Source organism: Amphiura filiformis, unplaced genomic scaffold (assembly GCF_039555335.1).
Source record: "Amphiura filiformis unplaced genomic scaffold, Afil_fr2py scaffold_273, whole genome shotgun sequence".
NCBI classification, from domain to species: domain Eukaryota; kingdom Metazoa; phylum Echinodermata; class Ophiuroidea; order Amphilepidida; family Amphiuridae; genus Amphiura; species Amphiura filiformis.
In genome coordinates, this window is record NW_027305737.1 from 27,034 (window position 1) to 45,579 (window position 18,546).

The 18,546-nt window shown below is 37.2% G+C and overlaps 1 protein-coding gene and 1 long non-coding RNA gene across 2 annotated transcripts; both read left to right on the forward strand.

The window, feature by feature from the left end:
* Positions 1–950: 950 nt before the first annotated feature.
* Positions 951–1,646, forward strand: LOC140145441 (uncharacterized; the record flags this gene model as incomplete). The annotated part of the gene is made up of 1 exon (XM_072167156.1): positions 951–1,646. A coding segment is annotated over exon 1 (696 nt), but the record flags the coding sequence as incomplete, so codon positions are not given.
* A 13-nt stretch (positions 1,647–1,659) lies between these two features.
* Positions 1,660–18,289, forward strand: LOC140145439 (uncharacterized). The gene is made up of 3 exons (XR_011858059.1): positions 1,660–2,220; positions 14,230–14,382; positions 17,678–18,289. It is a non-coding gene; the product is annotated as an uncharacterized lncRNA (long non-coding RNA).
* Positions 18,290–18,546: the final 257 nt, after the last annotated feature.

The following is an 18,546-nucleotide window of genomic DNA, read 5'->3' on the forward strand; positions in this document are numbered from 1 at the left end:
CTTGTTGAGGTATGGTGAGCATGTTAGTCGCTCAAAAGGCGAGACCTCGAGCGACTAACATGCAAATGGAAAATTCATCTTTAAATGTGCTAGTGTGCGATGCGTAATTCTTCTTTCCCCTGTATAGGCCTATTGATATATTAAGAATAACGATTAAGCATCATTAATTTGATCTCGTGCGCTAGTTGTAATGTTTGAATGTTTCCATGTTCCAGTGTATGATGCGTAAGCCTCTTCCTCTGTTTGTATTTAATTGTAACCTATACTTTGATCAGCTCGTAATCGGCGGGCCTTATAACATCGCGGATTAATATCAAAATTTTATTTTGAGAATTTACTTGTGACAAAATCTTGTATGGACTATACCCCTTAAGGCTCGGTAAAGTTTGGTGTGTGTGTGTGGGGGGGGGGGTGGCCTAGCAAACTTAGGACATTATTATTCTTAATCAAACAAGATGGGGTAATAACAGTTTTATTGATAACTTTATCATGTAAATGTTGAAGAAGCAGCTTTTTATGTGAATAAGCCAAATTGGTGCTTTATTTTCCATGTTAACACCAACTGCCTTTAATACTACCCAATCCATCGACAAATTATGTTTCATTGTCAGTTATTCATTTTAAAGTAATGGTGAACATGAATAAATGTTTCTTTTTGTATGTTTCAATCAAATCTTTGTAATGTTGATTAAAACAATGCATTTTAGATAAATTGTCATTTATTCATATCCAAAGAATGGTGACTAAATAAGATTGTAACTATTGTTTCCCAATGATGCAATTATCATATTGGAATGACATCGACACTATTATGTTTACCATTTATATCTTACATAGCCTTGAGCACCTGGTCACTGAAGAGAGAAATCAAACTCCCTCAGCCTACTCACTGTATTGCATGCAGTCCTCATAATGGAGATTTAGTAACAACCTGCAACCTTCTGAGCAACATGATTGACATTCATGATAGTGATGGCAAGTACAAGATGTCATTTATGCCAACAGATCAAGACTCTAACCAACCAATATGTGTTACTGATATTTGTGTATCACCACAAGGAGACATCTTAGTAGTAGGATATGGATGCAAATTCATACATGTGTTTGATAAGCAAGGGAAGTATTTTCACTGCTTCAACACCTTAGCCCAAGGTGAAGATGAAAACACACATGTTGACCTGCAGTGTATTGCAATAGATAGGGAAGGGAATGTATTGGTGGGTGATAGGGCAAGGGATATCATAACAATTCATACATATCCTGATGGTAGGGTGGTCAAGGAGATCAAATGCTCAATTGCTATTGATCGAAGTATGGTTGTCAATAATAAGAATCAAATCCTGACTCATTCCGATACATCAGGTTCAGTATACAGTAGGGTAGTAGCAATAGATTACTCAGGTAATGAGGTGTTCAGCTTCACACCCAAGATAGATGAGGATGTGACAGGTAGGGTAGTATGGTCACGTGGGATAGAGTGTGATGATGAGGATAACATATATGTTGCAATGATGGTATCCAATAGAAACAACACAGGTCACATTCATGCATACAGCCCCACAGGTACATTCCTACAATGCATTGCCAAGGGATTGTACTATCCCTGGGATTTGTCCATGACACCTGATGGCTCATTGGTGCTTGCTAATTTGGCACCCGTGTAAGATACAGTCGACACTACCTACTGTGCACTTTCGGTGCGCAAGTACGCGGTAGTACCGATGCAAAGCTAAATAGTTTATAGCTTGGTATACAGAATCATACGGTTTGTAGCGTATACTTTTCTGGCCGGTACCGTGTTGCCGGTGATGACGAATAAAATTACAAAAACGACTGCAAATGAAGTCTGAGTGACCGATGGGAAACCGCGATTCCGCGAATCATGAACAGAGTTTTCGATACGAACATTGTTTTGTTTCATTTGGAACTGTCTTTGGCCTAAATAGAGAAACCCTATTTTCATGATTTATTCACTACTTTACTGCCGCATAATGCATAATTTGTTGAATGTGTGGTGGTGTGATTTTCGGTGTCACAACTGACTGAACTGTCATCATGTCATGTCCATGTGTAAAATGTTTTTAAGCTTACCCGGTCAATGCCGGTAAATGTATCCGCGGTACCATGTATGTTGTCTACACTGAGTGATGACCAGCTGACACTCATGCACTAGCTGCACTGCCGATGGCGATGCGATGATATGGCGCGGCACCTTCCAGGGTAAGTTCTACTTAGTAAAATTATATCCAAGTATCAATCATTCTCATTGCTCCACATTTGTTGGTCATAATTAATATATGCAGTGGCAGTGCCAGTGATGGTCGACGTCATTGTGTTGCTCGAGAAGTCTAGCCAAGAATTTGCTCACCGATAGCTTCACATTCTAGGCTAGAGACCATTGCATTCAAAATCTAGACTTCGGATATGCTGAAGCATGACACTGTGTACTAAGCAATGGAAGTTACTTTCTAAGTAAACACTGTCACAGCCGATCACGACAGACGATCGCATCAAAACAAAAATGTTGTGAAAATTACACTTCAGCACAATTTTAAACTGTCCATAATAGGCAAATCTTACTCAAAAGATACAGTTGACTCATCGAAATAACTTTCATCCAAATTTCAACATTAACAGAATAAATAACCTCCGGTGCAAAAAAGTGTACCGCTGTCTGACCGAAAAACGATAGCAACATACAACTCTAGCATCGAATGCGTAACTATCGTGTGCAAATTCGGAGCTGGTCATGTGTCTTATGGTGGGACCCCAAAATACCTGGTGATGTTACATTTTTCTCGCCTCTTTCTAATTTAACTTGTTCTCACAGGGCTATTCTTGGTCCAATTGCATCAAGTTTGGGCTCATTATACAGCCTGATTATTCTAATTTTCAAATGTATAAATGGGCAATTCCAAGCAAAAGTGGACATGACTCAAAAAACTAAAATTGCCTTTTTGTATTTCTTTTAACTTTCATAATATTCCAAGCAGATGTAATGTTCAAGTTCTAAACTTTTTTCTGCATTTTTCTAACATTTTGTTTTAAAAAAAACTTTCTTCGGAGAGTGTATTTTTAGTTGAAAAATCCTGTTCAACTTGGATATTTTCTAAGTGGGTCTATTTTATTAAACAGGGGCACTTTTCTTTTTAATTTGATACATTTTATATGAAATATGGTCTTCAAGAAATATCCATCACATTTTAAATAACCCCCCGCTAGTTTTTTCCTTTCATTGTGTTTTCATAACACTAAATATGGTGTAGCACAAGTTACCGAGAGATGCATTTTTTAATATATTTACAAAATGTTGACAATTTAATTGATGCCACTTATTATTTTCCTTCTACTAGTAGTACCTTGAATAAAAATAAGAAATTGAAATACAAAACACTATCCACCACATAATAATGACCCCTTAAAAACTGTAGCACGAGTTACCAGTAGCACGAGTTACCGATGTAGCACGAGTTACCATAGCCCACTTCCCCCCTGTACCAGCAAAGGTAATGCAAAATACCACTTGGCAGTAATAGAGGTATCTCCCAACTGCATGAATATGCATAAATGTAACCATGGTAACAACTTTCTAGCAGTAGTGTAGCCAGTTGGGGGAGCAGGTGGGGCAGACTTCCCCGGCAAACTAGAATTACGGGGTTCGTAATTAAGGTGGCACTCACTCAAAAGTGTGTAAATAACAATGTTTTGTAAATACAAATGATATGCAATATGCAAATAGGCTCATTAATATGCATATATGCAAATAACATTCATGACAAACATCAGGTCACAATATACAATCACCAAACCAAGTTTCAAGTTGATTGGTTATTTTATGCACTTAAGCTGCAGAGTGGATCAATGAAAATGTAGGCAAAATATGCAAATAAGCTCATTAATATTCATAAATATGCAAATAACACAAAACTATACAGCACATCAAGCCACCATATCCTATCACCATACCTAACTATCTATCTGGCATAGTATACCAAGTATGTAGTTGATCGATTATTGTGTTGAAGCTGCACAGTGGATTAATCAATTCGCTTCCTCCCGAGCAGCCGAACAAAGAAGCAAACAAAGAAACAACCAGGCAAACACACATGTGTGGGGGCCAAAATTAAAGATAAAGGTGCCCTTCTTACAGAAAAATGAAAGTAAAAATATGGAAGGCAAAGATAGAGAACAGGTTCAAGGAGCCAGTTCCACCCTCACCCTGATCATGCGCCAAAATAGTGTAAATACATGTATACCAAATTTTTACCATAATAAAGTCCCTTTTTTGAAGCTCGAAGACTTAAACTTGTACAGTCTCTCTAAAAGAAATGCTCTATATCCCATTACTAATACCTGGTCAAAATGATGCAACCAAAATTTTTAGTTCCCCCCCCCCCCAAAAAAAATCTAGCCCAAGAAATATAGATACTGGAAATCCTGAGACTAGCTAACAGCCACAGTGACATTTCAAGTTGATACTGAGATTTGTATGACTGATACAAAATTTGTTCATGTTGTTGAGTATGATGGGTCTCATTTTCCAGGTGAAGTGATTGAAATCGTGCAAACTGTATTCAGTAATGCACCAAGCAGGTAATCACAGGAAATGATCTCAACCAAAAGATGACCAAGCATTCTATACCGGTACCTCAGAAAGTAATTTTTGAATTTAAAGAAACTTAGGTCGTGTTCACACTATGCCTGTTTTGCCCTGGGTCCCGGGTACAACCCGGGTTAGACCCGGGTTACAGGAAAAAACCTCAAAAAAATCGACCCGGGTCAATTTTTGTCAACCTAGGAAAGAGTAGTGTGAAGTTTGACACATCACATACAAAACCCATCTCAATATGTGACTTGACCTTGACCGTGGTGAAGTTTGAAAAATGGCTTCAAAATCGAAATTTTAGAGTTCATTTTTCCCCATCCCGTTAAGATGTGGGTGATAGCGGATATTTGTAATGAGTGAAATTTGTTTACAACTTAGGGAACAAGTTATGTAATGAAAGATCAAGCACAAGAGACCTATTTTTTTTTTGTGTTTTGTGAAAAAAATCCATATCTTTAATACGAAAGGTCAAAATTTCCAATTGATCGTCGGCTTTTCATCCCACCTACATACACTTTAAGTATAAATCATCAGATTTATAAAGTTTACTTCAAGTACGGTACTGTTAAATATAAAAAATATCAATTTTTAATGATTTGCCATAAAATGTGTATTACATGTATGGCGAATTTCAAAAAATCAAAATTATTTGATATCAGAAGGACATTCTTCGTATTCAGAATGCAATTCGATATGTCTGATGTGCTATAATGTCCCACAATAAATACTGTTCATACCCCTTCCTAAAAGGCCTTAAATTTAAGGTAATTTTTTCTTTATTACTCATGTAAAGTGCTGTTTTAAAATCAACTTTCATTCTTTTTCATAACATTTTAAATGAAATGTGCCAAGGGTGGCTGAGGATTAGGGGGAGGAGGATTAGGGGGAGGGACTGTATAAAGTCTATGCAGAATCATAATTTTTCACTATCATTTTTAATTTTGTTAATTTTTGTTAGCAAACCTTAATGGAAATATTAATATTTGGTCTCATTTGAAAGGGAAAATGTTGCAGTTAGATTATATTAAATTTATTTTATTATAACAAGAACCCTAGAGAGAGCAGCGGTTGTTCTCTCGCCTTGCACCACTGAGGACTCGGGTTCAAGCCCCGGCGCGGCACACAAACTAATGTGCAATTGGGTTCCCGATTCCATGCTCGCTCTCGCAGGTTTTCTCCAGGATCTTCAGTTTCCTCCTGCTTTCAAAAATAGGTTATAAGTTGTTTGGTAAATATCAAAACTCCCTTCATCCAATGGTATTTGGGGAGCTGCACAGATAATTGGGGATCTAAGTGCAGACAGGTTTGCGATCACGGATCTGATTGTGATGATTCACCATGGCAGGGAAATTACAAACCTCTGAGATCTGGGGAAAGGCGCTAGATGTTAACATCGGAATTTGTATTTTATTTATTTTATTTTTTAAGTAGGCCTACATGTAAATGCATGTCACATGACCACCCTGTTTGTCGTTATGCAAGACTCAGTAATTCAAAGTGTGAAGTTGTGCGATTTCATTGCATATCCAATTTTTTAAAAATCTTTTGAGCCATTCACCCTAGCATAGTAAGAGTATACATTTTTGGAAAGCTGCTGACTCTAGGAATCTAGAATTACATATATAAATAGTATAATATATCACAAAATAGGTCCTAATCTTTTCAAAATATCTTTTTTTTTTAATTTCCAAATTCCAAAAGGCCTAAGTTTTTGTGCACATTTCAATCATCATGCCTAGTTATCGACATGCTTTAAAAGCATTGTATTACAAAGTACACTGTACACTGGAATTACATTGTATGAAACATTTTGTAAGGGACAAGGTACATGTCTGAAGTTAAAGATCACTTGTACATTTAAAATTGAAGAAATTATGTTGTGTTACCGGTACTATTTAATGACACCCTGTATATTTTATAGCAGGAATTATGTTGTGTTACTATTTATTGACACCCTGTATAATTTTGTATGGCATAATTTAACATTTTTACTGTAATCTGCACCATTCAAGTCATTCTGGAGTATATTTGGGTAGTCATTTGTTTACATGGCCAAATAATGTGTACGTTAACAGTTATCTAAATTTTTATATAAAATTTTCTACAGGTTTTTGGCACACCCTGTATATTTTAACTTTAGGCAAAACTTAAACAAACTGTATATTTTGTGAAAGCATCATCAATATACTATTCACATCACTGTTATTGCTAAAATCATTTTAGTGAAAAATAAATAGGTAAATTACATGTACATCTATAGTTTTCAAGCACTTATCTTTTTGTTTCACCCTGTATATATTTTGGGCAACCCTGTATATCAATTTGAAACTCAAAAGTTATTATCCCTGTATTATAAGCTATTCGAAAATATATACTTTTACTATATTGTCAGATTTATGGACAAAATGATACAGCACTTTATGCCACACCACCTCTGATTTTCAACAATTTATGACATGTAACACAAAGGTACCCCAGCTTATGACTCCTGGGGACAGGCGATTTGCGCGGAAAAAAATAGCAAATTGCGCGGAACTCTTTTTTCAGTGCAAATCATGTATCCCTGCCCACAGGAAAAAAAAAAGAAGCCAATTGTGCGGAGAAAAAGTTCCGCGCAAATCGCCTGTCCCTGCTTATGACACAGGACCATGTACTTTTAAAGACAATTTTGCAATTTTATGATTTTTGCGATATCCGGTGGTCCCTAATGCCCCATACTACGTAAGATTCGTAAAATCGTCACTTGTAACTTGCATAGCTACATGCGAGTGCGTTTAGACGGACACTACATACAAGTATACATTTGAATTTAGTTACAAGCGACTTTACAAGCGATCGTCTGAACAAGCCTAATGTTTGTAGTTCTTTACAATGATCGGCTCTGTAAGGTCATGTTCACATATGAATTATTTACCCGGGACCCGAGTTAATCCGGGTTATACCCGGGTCCCGGGTTCAAAAAATCTCTGTTCACACTATAGCCACTCTCATGAAGAAAATTGACCCGGGTTGATTATTTTACCTTTCTAATTCCACCTTATGTACAATTTATCTAGTTGCTTCGACCTGTTTTGGGTTAAAAACTCACAAAAATAATTGTTACTTCTTGATTCGATATTAGTAATTTGTTTCCAGGGATGCAAATTGTGCGGGAGCAGGGAGCACCACTCCTAGGAAATGAGAGTCAAAATTGAGGAAATAATGCCATGGGAAGAAAAAAGAAAGAGGGAAAAGGAGGAGAGAAAAGAAAAGAAAAAGAAGAGGAAGAGGGAAAAGAGGAAAGAAAAAGAAGATGAGTGATGAGTGAGTGAAGATAATAGGGGAGGGCTGTGAGGAAGTAAAGCTACTGCATGAATGGAAGAGAGGAAATCTTTAAAGACACTGGTTGTGCAAAATTGGGAGGAATTCACATTATTGTTCAAGAAATAAGTAAGAGCAAAAAAGAGGAAGGTGTTGGTGTTAGATAGAATATGGAAATGGGACATGAAGAAATTTACAATTCATCACCATAAGAGGTATTCAATGTAATTTAACAGGAAAAAAGAAGTTGGATGAAGACAGGTGGGAACATGGCTCATATCTGAGGAAATTTAGAGAGGCAGCAATCATATCTGAGGAAATTTACAGAGGCAGCAATGAGGATTTTATGGGAACAAAAGTCATGAAGGAATTCAGTGTATCAATATCAATACTAATGCTAACAAAGAAGAAAATATTGAGGAAATTTAAAAAGAAGAACCATAAAGCACTAAACAAGTTGTGCTCTGACAAAAAATGAGAGGAATGGGGCAAAGGAAAATAAAAGGGGAAAGGAGCCTCTGTCCGACACGCGCACATTGTCGTCATAAAGCCTTTTTGAAGCTCGAAGTCAATATACAGTCGCTCTAAAAATACACGCTATGTTACATTATCATCTTTTGAAGTGCAGAATAAAGCTATTATATGCATGATACATGTATGATTGAGGAAATCTTGAGCCTAAAAACCTTGCACCCCTGTGTTTGCATGAAAATAACTTTCTTATCTCAGGAATAGATTGTACAGATACCAAAATTAAACTTTCATTTTTTTTGTTGTGATTTTGGAAAACTCTAGCTTAGTGCATGATTTGGTCAACCAGCTGAGAGTTGCCAGTTGATAGGCCTATGATTTACCTGTTTATCATAATGGATCAGTCTTATTCTAATTGGTATGTACAGAAGATTTAAATTACTGTTGTCTTGTGTTCATAATTCTTATTTGTGTGAACAGTACCGCTGTTTTCAATTATAATCCAACATGTTCATCCTTCGGGTGTGACATAGATGTTTATCGATTTTTATGGGCGGCCATGAGGGCCAAAAGGGTCTCAAAATCACACACGGGTCTCAAAAGTACAATAAGGTCTCAAAAACACACAAAGGTCTCAGAAATAAACACACAATAAGGTCTCAAACGTATAATAAGGTCTCAAAAACACATAAAGGTCTCAGAAATAAACACACAATAAGGTCTCAAAAGTATAATAAGGTCTCAAAAACAGAGAAAGGTCTCAGAAACAAACACACAACAAGGTCTCAATAGTACAATAAGGTCTCAAAAATAGAGAAAGGTCTCAAATACAGAGAAAGGTCTCAAAAACAGAGAAAGGTCTCAACTGAAACAGAAAAAGGTCTCAAAAACACGTTATGGTCTCAAAAACACGTTATGGTCTCAAAAACACGTTATGGTCTCAAAAACACGTTATGGTCTCAAAACACGTTATGGTCTCAAAAACACGTTATGGTCTCAAAAACACGTTATGGTCTCAAAACACATTATGGTCTCAAAAACACATTATGTTATGGTCTCAAAAACACGTTATGGTCTCAAAACACGTTATGGTATCAAAAACACGTTATGGTCTCAAAAACACATTATGGTCTCAAAAACACGTTATGGTCTCAAAAACAGAGGAAGGTCTCAAAAACAGAGAAAGGTCTCAAAAACAGAGAAAGGTCTCAAAAACAGAGAAAAAACAGAGAAAGATCTCAAAAACAGAAAAAGGTCTCAAAACAGAGAAAGGTCTCAAATACAGTGAAAGGTCTCAAAAACAGAGAAAGGTCTCATAATCAAAGAAAGGTCACAAAAACAGAGAAAGGTCTCAAAAACAGAGAAAGGTCTCTAAAACAAAAAAGGTCTCAAAAACAGTGAAAGGTCTCACAAACAGAAAAAGGTCTCAAAAACAGAAAAGGTCTCAAAAACAGAAAAGGTCTCAAAAATAGAAAAGGTCTCAGAGACATATACCTCAGAGACATAGACTGCACATAACGGTCGGTTGACTTTGTAATACCTGATTTGAGATCTAGACGTGTTTTTGAGACATGAACGTGTTTTTCACCCTTTTTTTGGCCGCCCATAGTATTCCTCGGCGTTGACCCTTTTGACCCCGGCGGCCGCGCCGTGAGTGCCAAAAGGGTCTCAAAAGTACGTCTTGGTCTCAAAAACACATATTGGTCTCAAAAACACGTCTAGGTCTCAAATCAGGTATTACAACCGACCGTATATATGCAGTACCGCATACAGTACTGCAACATCCGCTTGCAGTCCCGCATGGGGAACTGCAATATTTTTAGGTGTATTTCCGTATGGGGAACTGCAATATGTTTGGATGTATTGCAATTTTGGGTACATTTCCGAATTGGATGTATTAATCAAAAGTTTAAGTCAAATGGCTACGTGCTTTGACATGCAGTTAAAAGGGCATTTCGTGATCCACAGCCTCATCCCCCCACTTTTTCAAAAAGAAAGTTGAGATTTTTATACCATTTGGGAACTTTTGGCTACATAATGTTTATGTACTAAATATTTCTTGCAGATTAATTCATTTAGCAAAAATATCGTGACATGAAAAATTTGAATTTTGTTCTGGTACCGGTATACCAGATCGAAATTACAACATGGCCTATGAAATAATACACATAATCATGCATAACTCGCAAACGCAAAATCGGATTGAAATTTTGTGAATAAGCTTTTTCGTGGATATCTACTGAAAAATGTCATAAAAAAGGATGCTAGGATCACATGCTAAATTAAGTTACTAAACTCGTCACAATATAGGCCCTATCATACTTATTGGGTTAGATGGTTTGTTAATATCTACACCACATTTCGCCATACTGCATTTTAGAAACGCTTGCTGTTAGAATAAGAAAAATTTTAATTGTAATTATTGCACATTCTAGGGAAGCGTGGTTACCTTTTTAAAATAACCGAGTGAGAGGGTTTTCAAGAAAATATTTTTCCTGTAAAAACCGAAGCATCCTCTGTATAAAAGAAAATATGAATATTAACTGCACATCATATATAACGATTCGTGATACCCAATTGTGGCACATTTGATGTCGTTTATGAGGCAGAAAATTTTATTTCAATTTTATATACGCCAAAATATTTTTTTAATTGAGCGAGAATGGCGATAGAAAAAACGTTGAAAATTCCATGTATAAATTACATTAGACCCAACCAATGATAACTGTTTCGTTTTTATGGTAATCTAATCTTTTATTTCCTGAAATAAAATTATGGGTCTAATGTGGATTAATTGTGTAATTGATGAAAACATCGACGTGTATAAAAGAAGCTACAAGCAAAATGGTAGGCCACGCCACATTGATAATCTATGCTTTTAGTATAGACGAATCCAAATACAAGCATCCCTACACCTGACTAGCAGCCTTTAGTTGGGTCCCCGTCGGCTACAATGCATCCAAAATGTGAAATGATTCGGCCTTGGCGGAAATTTTAAACTGCATTCCATCACCCGTTGTACACCTTCCGCGAAAACACAGGTAGACAAAAGATTGATTTAAGTTTACAACACAATACAGTTCCAACAGTTGTGCAAATAAAAGCCGCCTTACACCTAGATAATGTCGAGGAGGGTTAATAGAATAATACAATAGAGATAATTCCGCAGGTAATCACGTCGCATCTATTCATAGATGTACAAATGGATGAACAAAAGGACTGTATGAATAGATGCGACAGGATTACCTCTATTGTATATATTATTCTATTAACCCTCCTCGTCTTTGCATCTTCTCCAGGTGTTAGGCGGCTTTTATTTGCACAATCGGGCGCTCAAAACCCCAGGTTGGTGCTAGCGGGAAACCAAAGATGGCCGACCAAATCCTGACCATGACTTGGCTCGTTGGATTCGTCTATACGACGAGCGAGTTCGTAGCGCACGTGTGAATCAAAATCGATTATACTATTGTGCGTGTATAGCCTCATTCCTATTTCTGTATATAAAACACGCAGTTATCAACAATTGAGCGCTATTAACACACATTAATGTTTTTAAACAAATAAAATTCCAAAATATGGTACGTTTTCTGTATTTGCTTGTCACGTGGTATGTTGAAGTAATGAAGTTGCGATTATATTTTAAAATTTTCATCATGACACCATCAAGCCTTGATAGCCGAGCGGTCTAAGGCGCTGGTGTCGGACTGACGGGGTTTCGGACTGGGGTCTACACAGAGAGCTATACAAGGTTTGAGAAGTGTTCTTAGTCAATTTTGGGGTGCTGATTCAGAATCTTTTATGTACTTTCATAAAAGTGGTAGAAAGTACTCAAATTTGGCATTAAAGGTGAATTCCGTGATTTTTAGGAATAAATTCAGTACAAACAGAATTATTAGCTCTAAAACATAAGTGCTTTATATAAATGACAAGAAGTAATGCTCTTTAGTTTAGAGGGCTTGTCACAGTTCCCTCAGGCCCGTAGTACGCAGGATTTTTTTGGAGGTGCTGATTTTGAGAAAGTGCACTTTTTTTTCAGGGGGGTGATATTGTGAAAAGTGGAATTTTCACCTTTTTAAACCAAAAAAGCGTTAAAAAACCTGATTTTTTGCTTGCTATGCTCACAAAAATGTGATATTTTGGTACTTTGTGTATACTTGTACAAATTTGGGGGTGAAGGTGTGGTCGCACCCATCCCCACTCTTGGGATATGTAGTTCCTCATGTGGAAGTGCGTGACGGAATGTGTAGTTTCGCCTTCTGATGTGTGCAGTATAGTACTGCATGTGGTACTGCACATATAACGGTCGGTTGTAATACCTGGTTTGAGACCTTGACGTATTTTTGAGACCATAACGTGTTTTTGAGACCATAACGTGTTTTTGAGACCATAATGTGTTTTTGAGACCATAACGTGTTTTTGAGACCATAACGTGTTTTGAGACCATAACGTGTTTTTGAGACCATAACGTGTTTTTGAGACCATAATGTGTTTTTGAGACCATAATGTGTTTTGAGACCATAACGTGTTTTTGAGACCATAACGTGTTTTTGAGACCATAACGTGTTTTTGAGACCATAATGTGTTTTTGAGACCATAACGTGTTTTTGAGACCATAATGTGTTTTGAGACCATAACGTGTTTTTGAGACCATAACGTGTTTTTGAGACCATAATGTGTTTTTGAGACCATAACGTGTTTTTGAGACCATAACGTGTTTTGAGACCATAACGTGTTTTTGAGACCATAACGTGTTTTGAGACCATAACGTGTTTTTGAGACCATAACGTGTTTTTGAGACCATAATGTGTTTTTGAGACCATAATGTGTTTTGAGACCATAACGTGTTTTTGAGACCATAACGTGTTTTTGAGACCATAACGTGTTTTTGAGACCATAATGTGTTTTTGAGACCATAACGTGTTTTGAGACCATAATGTGTTTTGAGACCATAACGTGTTTTTGAGACCATAACGTGTTTTTGAGACCATAATGTGTTTTTGAGACCATAACGTATTTTTGAGACCATAACGTGTTTTTGAGACCATAACGTGTTTTTGAGACCTTTTTCTGTTTCAGTTAAGACCTTTCTCTTTTTTTGAGACCTTTCTCTGTGTTTGAGACCTTTCTCTGTTTTTGAGACCTTTCTCTGTTTTTGAGACCTTTCTCTGTTTTTGAGACCTTCCTCTGTTTTTGAAACCTTTTTCTGTTTTTGAGACCTTTCTCTGTTTTTGAGACCTTTCTCTATTTTTGAGACCTTATTGTATATTGAGACCTTGTTGTGTGTTTGTTTCTGAGACCTTTCTCTGTTTTTGAGACCTTATTATACTTTTGAGACCTTATTGTGTGTTTATTTCTGAGACCTTCCTCTGTTTTTGAGACCTTATTATACGTTTGAGACCTTATTGTGTGTTTATTTCTGAGACCTTTGTGTGTGTCTTGGCCGCCCATAGATTTTATTGCCAAAGAACTGAATCATTCTTTTCCCAGTGCAGACAGACACAATAGAAATGGGGTGATAATGGTTGCGTTTTGCTTCTAGTAATGCGGGTCAAACAGTGAATTTCTGTTCACACCAGTGATCGATTTTCGAATATTTTTTGTGTAGCAAAAAATGCTACTCACTTTCAGATTTGAGTAGCAATTCCAAAATTGTGAGTAGCATTTTGCAATTTCAGTTGCATTTCATCCTGATGATTCCACTCACTCCCCACTTGGTTAACAGGTTGCCTGGTGTCATCAGCCAGCTTTCATCAAGTTATGTTCAGTTACACAGTCTTGTATAGCATTTATGCATGTAGTCAAATGTGCTTCTACATAGCCACTGACAGGTTCTGTATCTTTTTTTTTTGCAGCATTTTTTCTACCGGAGAAGTTTCATGAGTTTGGGGTCGAAGAACTGCACCGACTGCAACATTGGCATCTGTCATCTGCAGGAGCTCTGCTGCTTGTGGTATCCCGTAACCATTCACTGTGATCATTAGCTTGAACGATCTCTGGAATTCCTGGTGAGATTGTCTCTTTAACTTTTATATTTTCAGGTCTTTAGGCTTGGAGTCCCCAAATTTCAGCTTTGCATTCCAAGATATCCCTCCTTTTTAATTACCTTTTTCCACCCATGGCCAAGACCATATTGCATGTATCAATGAATAAACTAAAGTTGAAATTAAACTTATATGATGGATAATCAGTAACTGGGCTTTCATCTATACCTAAACTGAAGTCCCCACAAGGTATTTACAAATGTATTAAAATCGAGGCTTGTCATTAGTCAATGGCCATGCTAATTAGGGCAATCAATATCTAGGTATTCATGTTTTCAAGATAAAAATCAATATATTTTATTAAGAGGGACACATTCATAAAAAAGAGAAGAAAAACAATGTAGCTTGAATAGCCTCAAAGTATGCATGCAATACAATAAAAGAATTTTACGAAACTAACCTCCTTTTCAGTCTGTTCCACGGAGTCAATATCTATCAATGACAACAGATGCATCATCAGCACGCAGTGATTAGGCCATCTTGATTTGATAGTTTGTCTCAAAGCCCTTCCCAATTAAAAAATTAATCAAATATCTGTGGCAAGAATAGACCACCTTTTCATCTCTTATGGAGGTTGCACTGTGGCTAATACAATTACATGTATGAAGCATTTTTATTGAGATTTACGCTTTAGGCTATTTTAAGGTCTGACTATGTCAGACGTGAAATTTTTGTGTGGTGGATCAGAAAAAAATAAAACAGCAGAAAGAAATTTACTCAATCCAGCAGGAATAACACAAACAATGGGCCAATTTACTAATGTGCACGGGGCTTTGAGATGAATTATTAGCACACTGAATATAGATCGATACATCAATTGATATTTGAATCCGTGGAAACAAACTTTATAACAAAAGAGTGAAATGAGATCCAAACATGTGCTAACTAATGTATATAGTAAAGAAGATGTTTGTCTTGATGGGTGACAATTTGAGTCAACCATGAGAGACCAAAAGAAAGTCTCAAACCCAGATATTTAAATTTTGAACAAGCTCAATCATAGTATTGTCAAATGTTGATGGTACATTGTAATTGAACTGTTAGGAAAAATGTTTGTGTTTGTTAAAAGCATGATTTTTTTTTTTTTTTTTAGAATGCATTTATTATCTGTCACCATTTAGCTAAATAAAGCATTAACTTTGGTTAAATTTGGAAACATCTGGTAAGTAATGTAGCCTAAAATTGGGCTACTTTGCATTGCAAGAGTCAGTTCGCGGCAGTAATGTGACTATATTTTCCTTTCAATTCAACCGAATTTTGAAGATTTTAGTCTCTGAAGCTCCAAAATGGAATGACAATGGGTTTTTGTGACCATTGATTGTTTGGTCGGTAACTTCCCATGAACCGTATGTTTTTAAGTGAATTGCTTTTCCGCTCAATTGGGTGATTTACGTTCTAAATCCGGGTGAATTGTCCATATATCTGATATTGCCCTTACGAAAATGGCACGCAGTTTTTGAACGCATGCAGCATGCAAGCAGCACGCGTGCCGCACCGCATGCAGCACGCGTGCAGTTGGTAGCGTGCGGATGCGTATATTTGGAACGAGGCACGCATGCAGGGAAGCGTGCAGATGCTTGCTGCATGCGTGCAGGTCATGAGCGTGTGCAGTTCGCATGCAGCATGCAAATCCATTAGCGTGCACTGCATGCGTGCAGCACGTACTGGCCATATATATGCGAGACAAAATCATGAAAAAAAAAATCAAAAATAATGGTTAACAGTGTATACTGTCCTTACAATTAGTCTTACATAACCTGGCTATCCATTTCACAATGAACCAAAATTGCCTAGCTTAATTTTATACAAGTCACTTATCTAACTTAACCTACCTGATTTTGAACCTGGGACCTTCTGCATGGGAGTCTGATGCTTTACCATTTGAGCTATTGGGGTATACACATTTGATTAAGTGTTTTAAGTTAATATAAGCAATATTTTGATGACTAAACCAGCCAAAGTGCATCATTTTATGAATATTGATCAAATTTACTGTGAATATTGATAACATTCACTATAAAAATGTTGAATTTTGTTTTGATTTTTTGCAGTGCCAATTAACTGTTGATTCATGAATGGCATACCAACATTGGCCCAATATTGCAATGCCAACTATCGAAAAAAGAAATGGCATTCCAACATTGGGCCAATGATGCAATGCCTACTATTGAAACAGGAATGGAATTCCAACATTGGCCCAATGTTGCAATATCAACTTTCGAAACAGGAATGACATTCCAACATCGGCCTAATGTTGCAATGCCAACTATCGAAACAGGAATGGCATTCCAACATTGGCCCAGTGTTTCAATGCCAACTATCAAAACAGGAATGGCATTCCAACATTGGCCCAAAGTTGAAATGCCAACTATCGAAACAAGAATTTGCTTGCCCTCCCATCTAGACCTGCCAAAAATGCTTGCCCCTCTCCCTGTTGGCCTGCCAAAATTGCTTGCCCCCCCTCTTGGTCTGCCAAAAATCTTGGTCTGAAGGTTAAATACTTAGAAAATTTTGGTCCGAAGGCTAACTTATTTATTCATTGTAAACATTTAAATATTTTCACTTCTAGATCATTGCCAAATTGTGACTTGATGTCAGTTGTGTAAAGGTGAATTAGTCATTGAAAATCCTGCATGCATGCAGCATTTTACCTTTACTGCTTCTGGAAACCCTGTATGCGTGCAGCATTCTAACTTTGTGATCTGGAAATCCTGCATGCATGCAGCAATATGCGTGCTGCATGCAAGATGCGTGCAATTTGCATGCAGTCCTACAGTCCGCACACAAGTGTAGTCTGCACGTAATTTGCGTACAGATTGGTAGTCTGCACGCAGGTTCTGCAAGCAAATTGTGTGCGCGGTGGATATTTGTGTGCGGTGCCTGCATGCACACAGCTGGTTCGCACACATGAACACGCAACCAGCAGGCCTTGCTTGCATGCTGCACACATCTGCACGTGTGCTGCACACTGTCGCACGCGTGCTGCATGCTTCCGCACACATTTTTCATTGCTTGCATTTTCGTAAGGGTGGGCACTTATGTTGGAATCTTTAAAATTGGGCTCCTTGAGAGTCATTCCTTGCAGCCTGGCAAACCAATTCGCTACGCCTTGACACTGCAAAATTTTTGGCAACACTGCTTTCTTAGATCCATCCAAAGTTCACCTACTTGTCAGTTGCTACTGCTTTAGTTTGTTTTAAGCTCTTATAAAACAGCAGTTCAATTTATGTTCTCATATTTTAACATGCTCAATTTTCAGGCCAGCGGAGGGAATGAAGTGTGATGTAATTGGAGATACGCCATACCCTAAGAGGAGACAGGTCATTCCAGGTAGACAGCAAGAACATCATTGTGTATTATAGGTCGGAAAAGAGGAGATCTTGGAGCAGGACAAGAAGAAAAAGGTGGCTGATGGATTCGTCATCACATTTGATACACGTAAGGTGGTTGTGTCGAATATACAAGAAAAAAGCAACCATCTTTAAATTCTTTGGATTGGAAAATGGATTGTTGTAAGCTGAGATGTGCAGATGCTCACTAATTATAGCTCAACATGGCCAAAATATGGCAAAAACAGTGAATTAAGACTATCAAATGGAAGTTTGTAAGGGAAACACTGGACAATTGCTTTGAGCATCAATTGGAGTACAAATGTTACTTGTGTAGCAAATTTCATAAATATGACCTCATGTTCAAACCCCAATACTGTACGTTTGAATGTTTACTAAAACTCATTGCAAAGTTTCAAAATGTCTGGCCAATGTAAGGCCTATCTATGGGCGGCCGTGAGGGCCAAAAGGGTCTCAAAACCACACAAGGGTCTCAAAAGTACAATAAGGTCTCAAAAACACACAAAGGTCTCAGAAATAAACACACAACTTGCAACAAGGTCTCAAAAGTATATAATAAGGTCTCAAAAACACAGAAAGCTGTCAGAAACAAACACACAGTAATGTCGCAACAGCCCAAGACGGTCTCAAAACAGAAAGGTCTCAGAAACAAACACACAACAATGTCTCAATAGTATCTCAAAAACAGGGAAAGGTCTCAAATACAGAGAAAGGTCTCAAATACAGAGAAAGGTCTCAAAAACAGAGAAAGGTCTCAAAAACAGAGAATGGTCTCAAA